This window comes from Cryptomeria japonica, chromosome 5 (assembly GCF_030272615.1).
Source record: "Cryptomeria japonica chromosome 5, Sugi_1.0, whole genome shotgun sequence".
NCBI lineage: Eukaryota > Viridiplantae > Streptophyta > Pinopsida > Cupressales > Cupressaceae > Cryptomeria > Cryptomeria japonica.
Window position 1 is genome coordinate 800047162 of NC_081409.1, and position 21768 is coordinate 800068929.

Consider the following 21768-nt stretch of genomic DNA (forward strand, 5'->3'; position numbering starts at 1 on the left):
GATTCAGAACTGATAAGGTGACATATCATCTCGGATTCGGGGATATCATAAGTGGGGATCCAAAGCTGTTCTACCAAGAACTCGTAGCGTGTTGAATTATGTGGAAGATCTAGGAAAGATGCGATGGTAGCCATAGCGTCAGTAGCTCGATTATGATCTCTTGGTATCTTCTCAAAGGTGATAGTAGTAAATGATGCCTTTAATTTGTCCACCATTTGTTTGTATGGCATGAGTTTGTCATCTTTAGTCTGATATTCATCAGTTGCTTGTCGAATGACCAGTTGGGAGTCACCATATACTTGTAGTTTTTATAACTTCCATTGTATAGCTAGCCTGATTCCTGTGATCAAGGCCTCATACTCTGCTATGTTGTTTGTGCATGGAAATGTGAGCCTGTGAGACTTCAGGATGCCGTCACCTTGAGGTGTGATAAACAGAATGCCTGCCCCCGAGCCATGCCTACTGTATGAACCATCAAAGTATAGTTTCCATGGTTGTGTTGTTGTGATCAGGAATATCTCTTCATCTAGAAAATTGGAAGTGAGAGGATGATCACCTGTGAGTGGTGCGTCGGCCAACTGATCTGCAATAACTTGACCTTTGATAGCTTTATGGTCCACATACTCGATGTCAAATTCACTGAGAATCATCACCCATTTGGCCAAGCGACCTGTTAATGTTGCTTTACTAAGTAAGTATTTGAGTGGATCAATCTTCGCAATGAGCTATACTTTATGTGTCAACAAATAGTGCCTCAGTTTAGTGGCTGCCAAGATTACTGCTAGGCAAGCTCGCTCAATAGGTGTGTAGTTGAGTTCATAGCCAACCAGTGTGTGAGAGATGTAATAAACAATGCACTCTTTCCCTTCTGCATTGCGTTGTGCCAATAGTACACCCAATGCCGTATTTGTTGCTGATATATAGAGTAACAAAGGTCTGCTTGGATCTGGTGGGATCAACAATGGTGTATTCATGAGATAGTTTTTAAGCACCTGGAATGCTTGTTGGCATCTGGTATCCCACTGAAAGCGGATGTTTTTATGTAGCAGGTGTGTAAATGGGTGACACTTATCTGCCAATTGTGCAATGAATCTTTGGATGGATTGTAACCGTCCTTGTAATGTCCTTAGCTGACTGATGTTCTTTGGAGGTGGCATGTCCATGCTTGCTTTGACCTTTGCTGGATCGACCTCAATACCTTTGCTTGAGACAATGTATCCTAGAAGTTTTCCTGAGGTTACTCCAAAGACACATTTCTTCAGGTTGAGTCGAACATGATATTGTTCCAGTTTATCAAAGATTTTATCTAATATGTCTAGATGACCGTCTCTGGTGAGTGATTTTGCTAGTAAGTCATCAACACAATCTTCCATTATAGTGTGCATCATGTCATGGAAGATGGTGGTCATTGCTCATTGATAGTTCGCTCCTGCATTCTTGAGACCGAAAGGCATTACATTCCAACAGTATGTGCCCCATGGACATGTGAAGGTTGTCTTATGTTGATCCTCTAGTGCGATCTCTGTCTGATTGTATCCTGAAAAGCCATCCATGAGTGAAAGCATGACATTTCCTGTTGTTAGGTCCACTATGATGTCGATGATTGGTAGGGGGAAGTCATCCTTAGGACATGCCTTATTTAGATCTCTGAAGTCAGTACAAATACAGATGCCCCCATTTGGCTTGCCGACAGGCACAATATTGGATATCCAATCTACATAATCAATTGGTCTAATGAAACCAACATCCAAGAGTTTCTTAAGTTCTGCTTTTACTAGTACTGTGATTTGAGGATGCATCTTGCGAAGCTTCTACTTGACAAGTTTGGCTCCTTCTGCTACGATGAGGTGATGCATGACTAAATCAGGATCAAGCCTAGGCATGTCTACATATGACCATGCAAAGTTGATCTGGCGTTTCTGGAAGAATTCAACAAATTTAGGTTGTTCCTCTGGAGTTAGAAGAGATGCCAGATGTATGTGGTGAGGAGTTTTAGGAGTCCCCACGTTGTATTCTTTTGTTTCCTCGATGAGAATCGTTGATCGTTCCTGTTGTGTACTTGCAGGGAGAATGTCAAACCTTTCATCCTTCAGCGCCTTAGAGAGGTTTTCACCATTGGATACGCTCTTTCTTTTTACTTTTGTCGGATCAAACAGTGCCACAGTGTGGTTTTCACTAGAAGATCCATGTTTTATTGTTATATTTTTGTAGTTGAAAGGTTTGGCATCCACCCCAAAGTATGTTGCGCTATTAAGTTCTATGGTGAATCCTACAAGGAAGTTAAGTAGTGGAAACAACTTCTTACACTAACCTTGAGAGGAGGGTAATGCAAAACTTTTTCAGATCGTTACAACAGTTACAAAAAAATAGAAATAGATATAATAGCATTCATACCACAACACAGTGATTTATGTGGGGAAAACCCTTTCGGGAGAAAAACCCCATACTCCAAAAGCAGCTCAATATTTTATTCAACAATAAAAAACAGATTACAACATACTTGCAGAGCAAGCTCTTCGTAGGAGTACCACTAATCAGAGATTCAGAGGCAACTCAATAGCCATAAGACTCTGACACACAACCTCTATCTCACACACCTCATAAATAGGAGATACAATACAGGAAACCGTCAAACGGTATTACAAAACCATGAGCTAAAACCACCCAATAAGGTGTAGCCGACCTTATCTCCCTTCTAGATGCCCTATGACATGTTAAAGCACACATCAACACGTGTCGCTCCCTTTTACAGCTCATTTATATATCCGATACAAATTATTTTTCCTATTTCAGGAGTACAAACTTCCGGAGGCCATAACTTGAGAACCGGGTGTCCGATTGACGAACCGTTTGAAGCATCAAAAATCTCGCGAAGTGCTCTATCACCTTGTAAGAAGCTACACCGGTTATGGCCACTTTTCAGGGTGTTTCGGAGCCTCTAAAGCCCCCAAAATTAAGTTTAAACATTTTATCGCACCCCTCCAAGACGAAAACTTTAATATCTTCAAAACTAGCTGTGACCTTGCGACACAACTTTACCTGAATGCTTATCTAGCCAACCAGAAGCTTCAGGGAGAGTTTCGCACCATTTCGTGCTCAAATGAAAACTTACTATAAATAGTAACCTCGCATAAATGCAAGGTTGAGACACCATTTTTCCCAACAAATCTCCCACTTGTCGAACACCTTGCAGGAGCGGAAGGGAATGTCAACACAATGAATCAATTGCTAGGGGCCATAAGGCCCATAGACTCTGAACACCATCTAAACTTCTCTGTGCTCATAGCCTTAGTTAAAGCATCTGCAACATTCATCAAAGTTTCCACCTTAACCAGCTTCACCCTACCATCTTCGACCATATCTCTAACAAAATGATACTGAACATCAATATGTTTGGTCCGGGCATGAAATGTCGGGTTCTTAGCTAGGCTAATTGCACTCTGACTGTCACAGTAAACTGTCACTGTACCTTGTTTTATTCTAATATCCGAACACAGTCTCTTAAGCCAAATGGCCTCTTTACAAGCATGAGTAGCTTCCATATACTCTGCTTCAGTAGTGGATAAAGCAACCACAGCCTGTCGCTTACTCATCCAACTGATTGCACCACCAAACAAAGTAAACACATAAGCACTGGTGGATCTTCTGCTATCAATATCACCTGCCCAATCTGAATCCACATAACCATGGATATCAAGGGAAGTCATGTCTCCAACTGAATTACCATGATAACACAAAGAATACTCTGAAGTACCCTTCAAATAACTGAAGACTCTTTTGACTGCATCCCAATGAACTCTACCAGGATTAGACATATATCTAGAAAGTACTCCCACTGCTTGGGCAATATCTGGTCTAGTACAGACCATAGCATACATCAAGCTTCCAACCGCACTCTGGTAAGGCACTCTGCTCATGTCTTCCATCTCCAATGGGGATGTAGGACAATCTGAAACAGATAGTTTTGTTCCAACTGTAAAAGGAACACTCAATGGTCTACAATTCTGCATGTTGAACCTCTGTAACACTGAATTCACATACTTACTCCCGCTTGGTATGTTATCCCGTAGTTCAAAAAAGTCAATGATCGCCTCATCGTTTTGGAAATGATCAAGACATGGGGGATTAGGTTGGTTCCATTCGATGAGTTCAGGATGGATAATGGGCATTACCTCATCGATTAGGTTAAGTTCGTTAGATGTGTCAATGAGGGTTAAGACGTTATAGTGAAGGTCGTTGATGGTACTCTCCCTGTCAGAATCAAGCGTAGGATGTGACATAGGGTCTGTGGAAGATGTTTCCAGCTCAGGAACCTAAGAGGTCTTTATCTGTGTGTCTCCATAAACAGGGATGTCTTTGCGAGGTGGAGGTCGTGATGTGTCTTCCTCATCCGAAGTATTTAGTTGGAGGGAATCAAATTCCCATTCATGTGAGTCGGTCTCTGAGTCGCTTTCCAGTATCTGATTACTATACCATACTGGGATGTCCTTTGAGTTAAAAACTGCAATTGTGATTGGCTGATGTATCTCTGTAGATGAAATGATCGGTACTACAGGAAGGATTATGGGGATCAATGAATCCGATACGGGGAGTATTGGTAGTGTTGACTCTGTTGCTTCTGCTGGAACTGCTGGTATCGTAGATACTGTTGTGGGTTCTGATACAGTTGTTGTTGCTAACGGTGTTATTGATGTTATTGTTGCTGTTGATGGGATCACTGGTTTGATTGGTGGGATGATGGGTATTGTAGATGGTTGTGCTGGGATTTTTAGCCTCAATGGGACAATTGTGATGGTGTTTGCTACTGCTTTTATAATCAAAGGTGACCTCTTTGTAATAGGCTAATATAGTGGTTTGCTGGGTTTTCCTTTGAATCTGAGCTTAAGAAGGATCTCCTTTTGAAAGCCTAGGCCTATATTATCCTTGGGTTTTAATTCCAGATGCAGCGGTTCATGTCTTCCTTGCTTGCAAGGTCCCAGAGCACTTTGACCATCATAACCCATTCTTTGCATGATGAGAAGGCCTTTGCCATACTGATATGTGGGAAGCTTAGCTTGTGGAAAATTGGTGGTGATGGGATCTTTATAGATCCATTTTGCTAAGTCCTCATCTTTGGTTTCTTCTTCTTGACTCTTTCCAAGGATGAAAGGCATCAAAGTACATGCTGGCTTGATTAGTGGTGTTTGAAGTAACCATTGAGGTTTACCATGCGTTCTAGGAGAAGTAGGCATTTGTCCCACACAAAAGAGTTGGCTCAAATTGTATTCCCCATGACCTTCCTCTGCTATTTTCATTTTGAGCTTTTCTTGCTTAGGTATAGTGGTGTTTGAACTGGCAAGAGAGGCTGGACTCACGTATGAGGTGGAGGAGATGGCTTCTCTATTGTTGGGAACGATAATCTCTGGTTGATGACTTATATTATGACAATATGCAAAGGGATTTGCATCACCCAGGATTGTGATCTCTACACCATTATGTGGGAACTTGATACACTGATGGTAGGTGGATGGAACGACTTGCATGGCGTGTATCCAAGGTCTTCCTAACAATAGATTGTATGGTAGAGGAAGGTCCAAGACTTGATAAATAATGTGTTTCACCACAGGGCCCACTCGGATTGGTAGTACCACAGCTCCTTTAGATGAACACTCTGCATCGTCATAGGATTTGATTGTTATCTTCTTGCGGGGATCCACTGATTCTATTGCATATCCCAAGGTTGTGACTAATTGTAGAGTACAGATATTTAGGCCTGCTCCATTATCGATCAAGACTCGCTTGATCCTATGCAGGTTGATAAACCCTTCAATGTGGAGTGAAGCGTTGTGAGGTTGTTGGAAGGACGAGTTGTCACTTTCAGAGAAAGTGAGACAAGGTGATGACCTTAGATTTCCAACCATTGCTTGGAATTGATTTGTATTTAGGTTTGCAGGGACTGACGCCTCTTGGAGAGCTTGATCCAAGATTGTTTTATGGGATGGAGATAGGTGCAATAGTTCTAAGACAGAGATCAATGCAGGCATTTTGTCTAACTGTTCCACAAGGTTATACTGCTTTGGGATAAATGGGGTGCCTTGTGGAGCTTCTTTTATAGTAATCTTGTTGCGACGTGTAACAACATTGCAAGTGGAACTAGGATTTTTGATGGTTATAGTTGCAATTTGTTCACTGGCATCGTATAGGTGATTCGTAGTATAATTATACGCGGCTTGCATATAATTGGTGGTATCTGTGTTTCTCCCTGAAGTGGAAGGACCCCTTTGATCATGTGATGGAAGTGGATTTTTAAACATAAGATGATCATTGTTTGTTGTCTTTGGGTCATGTCCTTCGATTTCAATGTCACCTCGGTCGAAAAGATCTTGAATAAGATCTTTCAATCTGTGACAATTGCTTGTCTTATGTCCTCTCCCTTGATGGAAATCACAATGTTCAACATCCCTCCACCATGAAGGTTTGACTTGAGGTTCATAATTTGATGTTTTGGGTAGGGTTACCAGATTTTGAGAAACCAGTTATCGTAATACTGTTTCGATGGGTTCCCCTAAAGGAGTGTATGTTCGCTTTGGTTTTTGTTGACACGGTCTAGGTTTATCGTGAGATGTGATGCGACCTTGATTTGGAGGAGCAACTATGTTAGTCTGAGGTGGGGAATTTTGTCCTACAAATCGAACTACAAGTTGTGCACTTTTGATAGTTCTTGCATCCACAACCCCGTCGTCGACAATATTTTTGTTTTTGTTCTAGAAGCTTGGTTTGTCACTATTGAAGCGTGGGCGAGGACCATCCTTTGGCTCATTATAGATTTTGATAAGTCCTTTCTTGATGAGAGCCCGCTCACATTTTAAGTCTTTGGTGATCATGTCATTGAAAGAGTCTGTGTCTTTGACGTCCAGGTGAAATTCCATTTCTTCGTTTAAGTTGGAAATAAATATTTCCACTAGTTCTTGTTCAAGTAATTGAAGAGAACATCTGCTAGACATTTGATGCCATCATTGCAGAAAGACTGAAAATAGCTCACCCAGTTTTTGTTTAGTGTTACATAGATCAGCAATGGTGATATCACGTTCAATGTTGTGAGAGTAATGTGCCAAGAACTTCTGAACTAGCTCTTCAAAGGTCCTAATGCCACCTGGTAATCGGGAAAACGATGATGTGGTTGTTCCTCCCAAGCTTTGGGGAAAAAGTCGCATTAGGTATGTGTCTTCGTATGCCACTTTGAGGCAAGTTGAATGAAATTCTCTGACATGATCGCAAGGATCTCCTTTTCCTTGATACTTTTCGAACTTGGGGGTTTCGAACCCTCGTGGAAAAGGTGGCATATAAAGATTCTTATCAAAGGGACAGGGACAAATTTCATTGAGTGAAAATTGATTAGTCTTCACACCACTACGAAGTTGTTGGGCGAGATTTTCAACTTGTTGCCGCAACATCTCTATGTCATTTGGAGGAGGTGGTGGTGGATTACCTTGATGAAAGTTGTATCTAATGTGCTCTCAACCTCTTTCATCCTCATCACAACTTTGACGTTCTGATGCTTGTCTTAGTTGTGCAAGATCAAAGTTAGAGGGGAGTTTGGCTCCTTCTTGAGCAAGCTTTAAAAAGTGAGCATCTACATTGCTCCTGAGTATTTCGTGAAAAAGCCTGTTAAAGAGAGGGTTGTGTTGAGCCCTTTCTATTGTTGCAGGAGTAGGAGTACTTGGGTTTTCGTCATTCGCATTCCCTCCAAGTGCTTCTCGAAATTCATTGATATTTTCCTCCTCTTCTTCTTCAATTTCTATTTCTCATTGCCTTGACCGTGATCGGGTATGAGCCATTTTGTTTATAAGTTTTTGTTGAAGTTGGGTTAAAATGATGATGAGTTGTTGATGAAATGAAAGATTTATGGTTAGTGTGGTGTGCTGCATATGGATCTCTAGCACTTAAAGGTGGATGTTACCAAAGTTTTCTTCTTGAATTGCTTGTTGTTTTTGATAAGGTTTGATGTGATAAGGTTTAGAGAAATCTGAGATGTGTTACAAACTTAACTACCTAGTAATGGGAGGATTCACTCATAGACTAGTTTTAACCTGTGTAGATATGTCTCTTAGGATGAGCTTATCCTAGATGTAGAAACAATCTAAAAGTGATTTGTTGTGTTTGATTCAAGCAATATCTAAAAAGAGAACTTATGACAAGAACCTCTTAATGTTTTTGAGAGTTGAAAATGAATGAGATGATGCGTGAATGAGATAATGGATAAAATGTTTAACGTCAATAAAAGCTTTGTGTCACATATGGGACAAATTCTACCTCTTCTCTTTCGAGCGTTGGTGGCATTTCTCAAGCTACGTTGTATGTGATACAAATGTCTGGAAAGAAGTTGGGATTGATCTTGCCTCTTTGGTTTTTGTGATAACTCAAAGCTCTATATTGCATAAAAGCTTTGCGGTTTAATGACTCTGGATCAAATTCGGTCGATTTCCCTTGAAGGTATAGACGCATGTGACGTAGAAAAGCTCTATGAGAGACAAAGATTTGTCTATTTAGATAGAAAAATTTCCTCCTTTTGATCAAAGCCTTTGAGCTCAATGGTCTTCTTTTCAAGTTGATGTGTTGATGAAGATTCTTCTTTCTCAAGATGTGAAGAATGGTCATATAGTTTGATACTCTTCTCTTTTTTTTTGAAAAAATGTTTGGTTGGATGAATACTTGTTCTGATTTTTCAGATTTTATGATGTTCCTTTGACAAGAAAACAAAGGAAGCACACAAACACAAGAATGTTGCCTTAAAGACACAAATGAGTATGGGTCTAGATCAACCCAATCCTTGGACTTTTTATGACCCTTCCCTTTAAGTGTATTTTTAGGTGTTTTCCAAAGCCTGAAGTCGGCTCAATTTGCACTGGTCTTGACTCAAAATGAAAACACTTCAAACACTTTGTATCCCTAAGGTCAAATGGTCAGTTGCGATAACTTCAACCCACATCTTGATATTTCTTCGAATTTGGTACTACATACCTTATGAATCCCATCGTGGCAGGTAAGGATGTGATATACTAAGTCTTGCACAAGCATAACAAATAGATGATCCCTATGATGGGGGAGTCATCACTTTCATCAAGCCACAAGTGACTTTTTAAAAAGCTATGTTTTTACTCAAGGAAATATGTATGGTGAGTATCTTGGGAGCAAAACCATCTATGCTCTTGCATTGAATTATATCACAAATATCCTCAATCAATAGAACGGGTGGGCTACTACTTAAAGGTGTTTAGTAATTTTTGATGTCTTTGGACATAAGTTCATTATGCAGTGACTCACTTAAGAGCCTTGTAACTTGTGGTGGGGCCCATTTGTCCTTTTGGCGAGTTACACTGTAGGAACAACTATACCCAAGGCTATAGCTTTCGCTCTCACTTGATTTCTATAGCGGCTCAAAGGATTTACCGCACGAGTCATTCCCAAGAGTGATGTGTCTCTTGGCAGACCTCTCTTAAAAAGATAAAAATTTGAGTGTTACTAACACTTTTCTCTTGCACTTAGGACCACGAAAGCCAAGGGAGAGGATAGTGTGTGTTAGAAGTAGGACCACTCGACAAACTTTGCACAAGCGTGCCAAACACAAAATTCACTTGTTCTTTTTAACTTGTCATGGCAATGTGATCTAACTATTTGGAGATGTTGCTCCAACAATCATGGTGTTCTTTTTAACTTTCAAAGGCAAAATGTGTTGTAAACTAGGAACTTGAAATCCTAGTCAACTGAATTGAAAAAGATGTTTTTGCTTGAAGTAAAATCGCTTGCAAAATGAGACAGATGAATTTTGTTCCTTTTATTTGCACCAAAATTTGAAGTGTGGATCGTGAGTTTTTAGTTTGATGCAAGAAATAATTTTGCCTTGTTGATTTTAAGCACCAAAAGAAAATTGAGCCTACCTTGCAAGAAAACAAAGTTTGTTTTTGTGAATTTTAAAAGTACCAAAAGGAAGTGATCCTAACTTGCAAGGAAATAAAAGTTTGTTTTTGTTCAATTTTATAGCACCAAATGTAAAATTTTTATTTTTTAAACAAGTAAATGAAGTTAGTTCAGACCTCCACCAGGAACAAGTGGTTAGTAAAATCCAAAATAGGGGGGGCTTCCACAAGCCTAAGAAAAATTTCTTTTCGGTTACATGATGCGTTTTTTACAACATTCTGTTACAATAGCGCCATTTTGTGTGCAAACATAAGTGCTATCTTAACACAAACGTGCTAATACAAAGACAAAAGTGCTAAAAGTAAAACTTTAACAACAAATGTAAAAGCGTCAAAACAAGCACAAAAACGCTTAATAAAGGTTAATAGTGCCAAACTTGAGACAAAAATGCTATTGTAAAAACAATAGCGCTAGAATGTCAATTTGCAATAGCACTACAACGCGATAAAAAATGCGACCTGTGTGTCAAGCTCAACATTCAAACATGTTGTGTTAAAAAAAAATGTTTTTAGGTGTTTGGATTCACGTCGGGTTCACCAAATGATGCTCTGCAAAAGAGGTTAGAAAATCTGTTCGATGACAACACACACACAAGAGCAAAACGTTAGTGTTAGCAACAAAATATTATTCTAAACAGGCATATCAAAATAGATACTAAAAACATGAAATAATATTTAACTAGGAAAGTAAATATGACGAGGCATCTCCAAATACCTCCTAACATGCTCTTAGCTCCTTCTCCTTTGTTCCTCTCCTCTCCAAGTTCCAAACTAGTGTAGCTCTCAACAACTTTTTGCACTATGGATGCTTATGGAGGTTTGAGATTGAAGTATTTGCTCTAAATGTGAATAAAAAACTAATACTAGATGCTATGATGCTAAAATGATTTATTTTAAACCAAAACGACAAGATATTAGTGATCTATGCTAAATGCTCTTTAAAATTCTCTATAACTTAAATGCATACAAGTTTTCAGGATCTGGATTATGAAGAAATTGGCTCTATTTATAGCAAAAATGAAGCAATGGATGGTTGAGATTGAGTAATCTCAACAAAGGTTAGGATTGAATGATATTCAATCCATGTGAAGGCTTTCAACCTAATCCCAGGATGACAAGTGTCAATATGAGATAGGTTGAGAGGAGAGAGAATACACATTAAATGCTTGACATGACCTAAGAGTTAACTTGGGAGTTAAGGTCAAGGTTAGGTTGAATGAATAAAATATTTATTCCAAGAATAAAACTTTTATCTAAAGGATACACTCTTGTGCAAAGACAAAAGGGATAACCACGGTCAAACCAATAAATGCTTGAGGAGACACACGAGTGCAAGTTGAAATAACTATAAATGGTTATGTAAGAGCCATTAGTGGTCTTGGAAGACTTTGGAGGTTAAATTGGTGAACACAAAGCATTTAATGCTTTTCAAAGACTTTGAAGTCTTTGAGAAGTGACTTCAAATTGTTTAGAATTGTGACAATAATTAGGGGATGAATTAGGGTAATTAGGAAGGGGTTAGAAGAATCTAGAAGGGGTTTAGGCTTGCAAGTGGATTTGGTGGGTGAGGGAAAATAAGATTTTAATTAAAATAAAATTAATTTATTTCAATTTATGTGTGCAAGTTGCATTTGTAGGAAAATGCAAGTGGAGGGGATAAATGATTTTAAATAAATGTTTTATTTAATTTATTTAAAAGAGGAAAAGGGGATTAAATGAAATAAATATGATTTATTCATTTAATTGATTGTGAATTTGGTTTAATGAATTAATTAAAATAAATTGAATAATTTATTTAATTAATAAGAGAGTGTTTGAAGATGAATTAATTAAATATTAATTTAATTAACTGATGGCTTAGTGGATTTTTAATCAAATAAATAAGAAATATTTATTTAATTAAACTAGACAGATTTATGTGGCTACACTTTATTTATGTAACTTTTAATGAAGAAAACTTTTGTTTGTAGCTTTTAGTTAATTAAAATTTAAGGGACAATTTTTTTAATAAGGATAGAATTAATGTAGCTTTGTAATTGCAACAAAAATAAAATAACTTATAAAACCATTACAACAAGATGATAGAGCTTCACCATTCAATAAACAACTAGCTATTGCCCCTTGCAACTACTTCTATTTTCAAAAATTCCAAACTTGTAAATTGTTTTTTAAAACCCTATTTCACAATTTATTCATATTACTCTATTTACTTCATATCTATACCACCTTCACAATTGTTCAGCTTAATAAATAAAATAGAAAATATGTTTTACTATGGCTAACCATTGCACCTCCTTTCAGTGTAAGCGCTAATTAATAGCTTAGTAATTAATAGCTTAGTTTTGTATGTGGCTCTTTAATCAACAGAGTTTGCCGGCCTTGGCGACAGAGTTCTGCAAGTGCTCGATTTTGGACAAGCCGACTTCTGCTTAGGATTCAAGCGCGAAAGGAGAAGAAAAAATCGGTGCTGGTGCTGCTCGCTTCTGCTGTTTCCCGGCACGAGTCCAGGAAACCGTCGGAAAAAGATTAAGGCGTGAAAAAATTCCGGTGTGAGAATATTGAATACCTAGCCTACCGACCAATTAATAATATTTCATCTATCGCGTTTTAATAATTTTATCCTGCAGTAAACCCATTGCCCTTGTTTATGTTTTGCATGAAATTTAGTGGTGCTCTGCAAAACCTCCAACAGCTCTACCAGACTCAGCTAATACCTCTGCAAAGTCTCTCCGCCGTTTCGCACCTTTCAAAATGTATCGCGTTGTGAACTCCATGATGAGGCATTCTAACATTCGCGCGATTGCAAGCAATGATCATGGTCTTATGCGCCCACTCTCTGCAGCGGCTCCCTCATCTCCTTCTCCTTCTGCTTACGCCTCTACCATTGATGGCTCCAACGAGGCCGCCTCCTCTTCCTCTTCCTCTTCCGCCTCATCATCATCACCGTCGAAGGCGTCACCATCATCAGCGAATCAACGAGCATGGAGCTTTTTCAAATTCTTTCTCAGTGCTGCCTCCACTGCTGCCATAGCCACTGCTGGCTATGCTACTTATGGTCAGTTTGCATTTATTCATACTTCCTGTAATCCATCTACTAACACACCATCTACTACCGTCTCTGGTTTAGGGTTTATGAAAAAACATTCAAAATTTTTAAATTTAAAAAATTATACAAAAAAAAAATTGTTCTCTTTCACGCATGTTGAAATCATGAGACATGAATGTAATATTACAAAATAAATATTATCAACTAAAATCTAAAAACCAAAAGACATATAAATTAATATATTAACATTTATATTCTAATGTGCTGTACCCTTATAAATACCTTAGAAGTAATTGAATATATGTATGTTTTTATATTTTGTGTGTCTAGCCGTATCTGCATCAAGGGATCTTGAAAATTTGCTGTATCTGTATTTGATACTGTTTCCATTTCCATGCAATTCTGCTGCTAATATCTGAAAAGACACTGCTGGAAGTCTTCTGATACCAGCATTTTTCTATTTAACGTCTTCTGATTTGTAAGCATTCTCAGCTTATAAACCCATTGGAAATAAGCGTTCTCAGTGTACAAACCCATTGGAAATTAGCTTCAGCTTTTGGAGAAGCCCTCAGCTGAAACCCTAGATTAACAAATCTGAAGAAAAAACATAAATCTGCTGACATAACTAGCTGTTCTAACAACGTAGCTAGTGGCTACAACTATAGAACTATTTTGCACAATTTACATCACACAAAAAACTGGAAAATTAAAAATGGCTTTTTAGTATCATTATATCTTTTCTAGTGAGCGCATAAGATAAGAATATACTGCTTGAGAAGACATAGATATGAACCTAGGACAAGGAAACTTAAAGGATTCTATTGGTTCTGCACTTGGTGATCCACAATTAGGGTGGATATTCCACAACCTAATTCATCAACATGAATCTTTCTCAACCTTAACGTGCTTTGATTGATTAAAACAATACTGGAAAAGCTTACAAGCGCAAGCTTTTTAGCATCATTATAGCATTTATAGTGAGTGCATAATTCATCAAACCTAGGGCAAGGTAGCTTAAAAGGATACAATTAATGTGGATATTCCACTACCTAATTCATCGACATGATCTTTCTCAACTTAACGTGCTCTGACTGATTAGGTTGTCTTGTGTGCAATGAAATAGAGTCCCTATGCCCTAAATTTGATGTTGTTAAGCATGGTCAACCTGAATGGAAACATGTAGAATCAATGGGGAGAGCATAGAAATACACATAAAATGAGGTAGACAACAACAATTGATCTGGAGAAACCCAGAATGGGAGAAAACTCTCGAGCGAGGGATCTCCTCCTTAAGCCACTATTTTATAAGCTATGAGAATGGTTTAGTGCCTTCTAGAGGCTTTCATGGACTTTTCTTGCAGAAACAACAATGCTTAAATACCACAAAAGCCTTGCATTTGTTCTACTTCTAACATTTCCTTAATCACATAAAAAATCCTCTGACTATGACAGGTTGGAGCAGTATAAGCTTAACTCAGCTAACTTCTTAAGAAAACACCAAGGTGAAACTAATTCCAATTACTTCCCTTGGAGGTTTAAACAAGTCACAAGAAACACTGGAGGGTTGCCCAAGAATCTCTTTTGGAATGCTCTGCAACTATTTTCAAGTGTCGTTCCTTTCAAAACAAGTCTTCTAGAGTGTCTAGTACAGGGGAAGGTCTTGATGGGAGCTACTTAGTGACTAAACTTGCTGATTTCACTAATTTAACTAGTCTGTTTTGGAGAACTTGGTGACAAACTCTGTGGTAGTCTTTTTTTTCTGAATTTAACATACATATGGGTCTATTGACAATGACTTAACTTTTTCATTTAGCACTTGGCAAAGAACTTGGTGGCAGCCCTCTTTTTGCATTTAACATACATATGGGCTGATTGATGACGATGACAACAGATTTTGACATTCTTTAGATTATTGATTTTAGGAACTATTAGAAAGCATCGTATGGTTATACATTTTTGATTTTAGTGTCTTTCACTTTGTTGGACAATGTATTGCTGCAGCTTTTCTTAGTTGTTATAACCATCCCTTTGGTTATCTATGTCCCCTAACTCATCACGGGTAAGAATTATCCTTGCAATTGTTTTTGACATTGCACTCTTTATCTTTCTTCTGTTTCCTTTGAGCCATCATGTGTCTAGAATGCCCTAAAAGAGAACAGAGGTGTATAATGGTAGCTATTTATATGCATATTAATGGAGAAATGAGACGAGAAGTTATTTCTAATAATATAACACTATTTGAACATGGAAGTTACTCAAGTTATTTTGTTTTTTGTAATCTAGAAGTTTTGAATCTTATTTGTGTTGTTAAATTAGATGAATTTGCTTCTCACAATAATAAATATTAAGGGTAGAGCAATTTGAAAGGAAATGCTGTTTGTCTTCAACTTCGTTAGCATTGTATGTTTTACAAATTTGCATGCCGTATAGAGTTTAGGTTGGTCTAACATCTATTTTCACAATGTGGCTCATAACTAGTAATGTTTAATTTAGTAATATTCATTTTACTTTCAAAAGAAATTAATTTTGGCTAGTCAAACTAAGATCAGTAAAGTTTTATAATACTTCAACTTTCTTTTATTAGCAGTTAATGTCATTATCATTCCATTTTTGTTCTTGAACTTCATTGGATGCAAGCTTTAGTTTTATCAATGTTGTTGATTAGATTTTCATCTCTATATTCCAATATTCACGTGAAGCTTCAGTGTCTTTATCCCACCTTTTTCTCAATCTATGATGGTCACCCCTTGTGTAAGAAGTGATAACATGGATTCTATAACCATTTAAGCCAAACAACTCCTGTTATATTCCAAGCGTATAATCGTTGCTTTAGACCCCAATGAAGTACAAGCCACTTCAATCAAGAGAAATTGGTATGGAGTATTATACTTTATTTTGAGTGTAGTAGTTATAAGAGGCTTTTGGAATTGTTGAATTTTGTTTCAAGTATCATGAGAGATGTTGCAAGTCCAAACTTCATAACATATAGGATAACTAGAATCTTAGTTTCAGAACTCACCAGTACTTTGCAACTTGTGAGTTTTTGCAGGATCCAAGCAACTTGGGTATGGACTTGCTGCAAGCTTAGATTGAGTTCGAGTTAGGGACTCCTTGCTGCAAGTTCCTGCAATTACTTTGAGGTGCCCGGTAAATTAGAGGCTGCACAGCAATCCTAAACCTTTCAAAATTTAATAATAATTAATTAAATATTCGTAAACAGTAAAAGATATTGATGTCACTTTCCCAAAGTGTTCTTGTAACCTCCTCTAATGCAGGTGCACCCAAATAAGGTCTAGAAACAAATAAAAACAGCAATAGTCAGGGCAGATCTGCCCTCCAACAGCAATGGGGCGCTGCCACAAAAAGTGGTTGGAAATGTTGTTGTGACAATAAATGATGAAAAACCCTCCAAAGTGACAGCACTATCACTAGATCTGTGAAATGTGCAACATATGATGATGATTTCACCTTCTCAATGCTGGTATACTCAAGTTGATGGTTGTATATGTTGGTCACTGCACTAATGATGAAGAATTATTCCCCAAAAATGCTGATATCACTGTAGCGACATGTAAACTTGAAACTTGACAAAAAATGCTGATTAATGTGTTAAATTTAAGCAATCAGATGTTAATCTAACTAATTAAATTATAATCAGACTGAGAATAAGCAGTAATAACAATAAAGCACAAGACACAAGACACAAGTACCCTGGGAAAACCTCCCTCTTGGAGGAAAAACCCAGCATCAAAGATTCAGATCAGATCCTTTATTTATAAGCAGATTACATGAACAGTATATATCAGATTACTTATCTGATTGTAGTGCCAATCTAGGGCAGATTCAAACCAAGTATATGCAGCTGTAGTATATCTTTAGAGGGGGCAGAATATCGACATCACTTGGAGAAGAAGATCGCTGAAGTATAAGGACACCAATTTGCCCAGCAAGCTGCCCAATGGATTCGCTCAATGATCAGATAGACTCGCAGTAGTATGAAGACTTAGATCGCTTTCTATCCTTCCAAGTTCGCTGATTAAATTTGCATGAGGCTTATGGTATATTTGCTTGATGAAGATAAATTGTGTTTGAAGTGTGAATATGAATCTTGTTTATATACAAGAATGATGTTCATGTTTTTCCCCCCAAGTTGGCTTTAACAAGATTGCCGCCATTTTACATATTTTAAGTTTGCCCTTTTTGGTGCCCAATTTGGGGCCTACATAAATTACAAGTTATACCATGTTTCATTACATGTAATCGCTTAAACTTATTACAATATGATTAGTATTTTAATTGCCACTAGACATCACTAAAATATAATCCGAACTTAGCTATCCATTTCAACACTCCCTCTTAGCTAGGGAGGATTATAACAAGCTATCACATATTGTAATAATACATCATGAACCTCTTCATCTTACATTGCCCGCAGAGGATGAAGGGTGACCTGTTAGAAACCAACAAAACTTCCCATCTTGCATTGCTCGCAGAGGATGGATCCACCTTACATTGCCCGCAGAGGGTGGAAGAGGTGAGGGTGGAAGAGGTCTTTCACCTCAACAATACTGTCACCTTGCATTGCCCGCAGAGGGTGACTCCACCTTGCATTGCCTGCAGAGGGTGGAGGATGCAAACTAAATTGCATTATTGAGATTGAGACTCCCTCTCAATTAATGTCGTGTTCTCCACAATTCCAAGCTTCTCTCTGAAGTACTCAAACTTCACTCGAGCTAGAGGCTTGGTGAGAACATCTGAAACCTGTTCATCAGTGCTGCTATATTTCAGCTGGATGGCACCTCTTTGTGCCATATCACGCACATAGTGATAATGAGTTTCCACATGTTTTGACCTGTCATGAAACACGGGATTGTTAGACATTTTAATACAACTCTGATTATCACAATAAATAACACTGGATTTCCAAGGTTGTCCAAACAACCTAGCAAGAAGCTTGCGAAGTCAAACTGCTTCTCTAGTTGCCACACTTGAAGCAATGTGTTACGCTTCTGCATTACTTAATGCAACTGAGGATTGTTTCCTACTGGCCCAAGAGATCATAGCGGAACCCAAGCTGAAATAGATTCTTGAAGTGCTTTTTCTGTTAGTAACACTTCCAGCCCAATCAGAATCAGAGTAGCCTTCCAAATTGATTACTGTGTTGATTGGATACTTCAGCCCATAGCCAATTGTTCCATGCAAGTATCTCAGGATGTGCTTGGCTGCCACCAAGTGAACATGCTTTGGTTGGTTCATGAATTGGCTAAGTGCACTCACTGCATAGCAAATATGTGGTCTAGTGTTGACTAGATACATCAAGGATCCAATCAACTGCCTGTACTCTGAAGGATCTGCAAAATCAGAGTTAGCTTCAGAAATACTCTACTTCTTCAAGTTAGTTTCCATAGGAGTAGTCATAGGTTTACAATCCATCATACCAAATCTTTTCAATATATCAATAGTATATTTGCCTTGACTTAGAATAATTTCATTAGGTCTTTGTCACACTTCTAACCCTAGAAAGTAATGCATTAGACTTGGATCCTTCATTTCAAATTCAGTAGCTAATTCTTTCTTACACCTAATGATGAGACTATCTTCACCAGTTAGAAATAAATCATCAACATATAGCACCAAAATTAGCATTTCACTATTAAATACTTTAAAAGTAAATGTTAGGGTTAGCATCATTCCTATAAAATCCTAGACTGACTAAGTACTTATCAATTCTTTCATACCAAGCTTTAGGAGCTTGCTTGAGGCCGTAGAGAGCTTTCTTTAATCTGCACACATTAGTTTCTCTATTATGAATCTCATAACCTTCAGGTTGTTCAATATAGACTTCTTCCTCAATAACACCATTAAGGAAGGCAATCTTTACATCCATTTGATGTAATTTCCAACCTTTGGCTGCAACAATAGCTATAATAGTTCTAATAGAAGTATATCTAGTAACAGGAACAAATGTTTCTTCATAATCTATGCCTTCCTTTTGAGAAAAACTACGAGCCACAAATCTAGCTTTATATTTCTCTATACTACCATCAGCAACATGTTTAATTTTAAACAACCATTTGGAAGAAACAACAGACTTACCTTTAGGTCTAGGCACAACATCCCAGACATCATTCTTGATGATGGATTGATACTCTTCGTCCATAGCTAACTTCCAAGCTTGCTGGTTCATAGCTTCTTCTGTGTTGGATGGTTCAGCCTCAATGATGTTGCAGATCATTGCAACATAGTTAGAGAGCTTCTGAGGTCTCTTACTTTCTCTGAAAGTGCCACTAGGAGCTGCAAACGTTTCTGCATCTTGAATTGTGCTTCTAACCCAAAGTGGTCTTTTCTTGCTAACCGCAATATCTCTAGGTCGATCAGTTGGAACCAGAGGCTCAGGAGGATCATCATGCTCAATAGGTTCAGGAGGCTCAATAAGCTCCCTCTGAATCTCAAGGTTAGTATCAATATCCACATTTTGATTATCATTAACTTCTTTATCATTATCAATAAGAGAACCTTTAGATTTCTTGAAAGCAATATTTTCTTCAAAGGTGACATCGCTGCTTACCTCAATGTACCTTTGACCAGGAATGTAGATGTGAAATGCCTCGGAAGATTCACTATACCCAACAAGGATACCCTTCTTCGCGGAATGCTCTAACTTAGTCCTCTTTTCCTTTGGCACATGAACATAGACAAGACTCCCAAAGATCCTTAGGTGGTTGATATCTGGTTTGACTCCTGTGAAAGCTTCCTCGGGAGTTATGTTCTTCAAGACAAGGTGAGGACATCTATTCTGAATGTACACAACAGCCTTGGATGCTTCAGCCCATAAGAAGGTCTGCAGGTCCTGATCGTGAATCATAGCTTTAGCAGCTTCAACGATGGTTCTATTATTTCGTTCAACTACACCATTTTGCTGAGGATTGTAGGGAACGCAAAACTCCCTCTTAATTCCTGTTTCTACACAAAAGTCATTGAAGCTACTTATGGTGTATTCACCTCCATTGTCAGATCTTAACACTTTAATTCTTTTACCAGACATATTTTCAGCTAGAGCTTTAAATTCTTTAAACCTACTTAACACTTCATCAGATTCTTTAGATTTTAGAAAGTAAATCCAAGTCTTTCTAGAAAAATCATCTATAAATGTAACATAGTATAGAAATCCGCTAGGTGAAGGAACATACATTGGTCCACATAGATCATAATGAACAAGTGCTAATTTTTCTTTAGCTCTACTTTCACTTTTATGAAATGGACTTTTAGTGTTCTTACCTAATGTTGATACGTGGTGACTGATCAGCAAAGTATTGTACACTATGGAGATTTTTTTTTGCCGTTTTTTGTTGTTGATGAAAACCGACATTGTGATAAAACCCTAAAAAGGCCAAATTTGTTTGTTGCCCTAAAAACGCATGTTATAAGCGGTTGGGATGCTTAAGGCATTGTAATGTTGATGTACTTTTTTGCTGGATAATAAGAAAGATTGGACGGCTGTGTATGGTGGACGTAACCCATTTTGGGTGAACCACGTTAAATCTCTGTGTTATCTGTGTCCTATTTTATTCCTTTATCTTTTGTATTTAATTCTGCATATAATTGTTAGTTCACATTTGCTTCGGATCTGCTTGAAACCCTAACAATTGGTATCAGAGCGAGGTTTTCTATAAATTGGCAGGACTTTCAGATTTGAGTGGGAGCAATGGAGGATTCCAAATTCAAGGTCAAAAAGTTTAACGGCCAGAATTATCAGTTATGGAAAATGCAGATGGAGGATTACCTGTATCAAAAGGATTTGTGGCGGCCATTAGAAGGAAAGGCAAAGAAAGCGACCACAATGTCAGATGAAAAATGGGACATTTTAGATAGAAAGGCATTGGGATCCATTCGATTGTGCCTTGCACCGTCTGTAGCTTTCAATATAATAGAAGCAAAAACGGCTGTAGATTTAATGGCGACATTGGCTAAGCTGTATGAGAAACCCTCGGCTTCGAATAAGGTATTTCTTATGAAGCGTTTGTTTAATTTGAAAATGAGTGAGGGAGGATCTGTAGCGGAGACTTAAATGAATTTAATACAATTACCAGTCAATTGTCTTCGGTAAAAATTACTTTTGCAGAAGAGGTTAGGGCTCTCTTGATTTTATGTTCTTTGCCAGAAAGCTGGAATAGCTTGGTTATGGCTGTAAGTAACTCTGTCTCTGGAAAAAATACTTCGGTATCTGATGATATTGTTGGTGTTATCCTAAGTGAGGAAATGCGAAGGAAAAGCACAGGTGAGACTCCAACATCATCAAGTAGTGTTTTGAATGTGGACAATAGAGGAAGATCAAAGGAAAGAGGAAAAGGCCCTTGGAATGAGAAGTCACGAGGGAAGTCAAAGAAATGACGCTCTCAATCTAGAGGAAAGAAAGATTGCTGGTACTACGGAAAGCTTGGTCATCTAAAGAAAGACTGTTGGTCTCGGAAAAACAAAGGAGACAAAAATGAAAACAACATTAAGGAAGCTAATATTGCAAGTAATACTTCACAAGATGCTTTAATCTTATGTTTGGATAATGTTAATGATTCCTAGGTAATATATTCTGGGGCTTCATTTCATGCTACACCCCATAGAAAATATTTTCTAGATTATGTTGAAGGTGATTTTGGACAGGAGTATTTGGGTGATGATGAACCCTGTCAAATTGTTGGAAAAGGAAAGATAAAGATCAAGTTGCAGAATGGTAATGATTGGTTTCTGGAGGAGGTAAGACATGTTCCT

The 21768-nt window shown here is 37.9% G+C and overlaps 1 protein-coding gene across 2 annotated transcripts in view; it reads left to right on the forward strand.

Moving 5' to 3' along the window:
• The first annotated feature begins 12278 nt into the window (after window positions 1–12278).
• Window positions 12279–21768, forward strand: part of LOC131075593 (mitochondrial import inner membrane translocase subunit TIM50) — a 120499-nt gene continuing 111009 nt past the window's right edge. Inside the window, exons 1-2 of one of the 2 annotated variants that reach the window (XM_059221755.1) lie at window positions 12280–12503; window positions 12624–13011. In XM_059221755.1, the coding sequence (XP_059077738.1) occupies window positions 12708–13011 (304 nt within the window). In that variant the 5' untranslated portion in view covers window positions 12280–12503; window positions 12624–12707. Of the gene's footprint in view, window positions 13012–21768 lie in introns of both variants that reach the window. The other variant, XM_058012447.2, reaches the window with a different exon arrangement.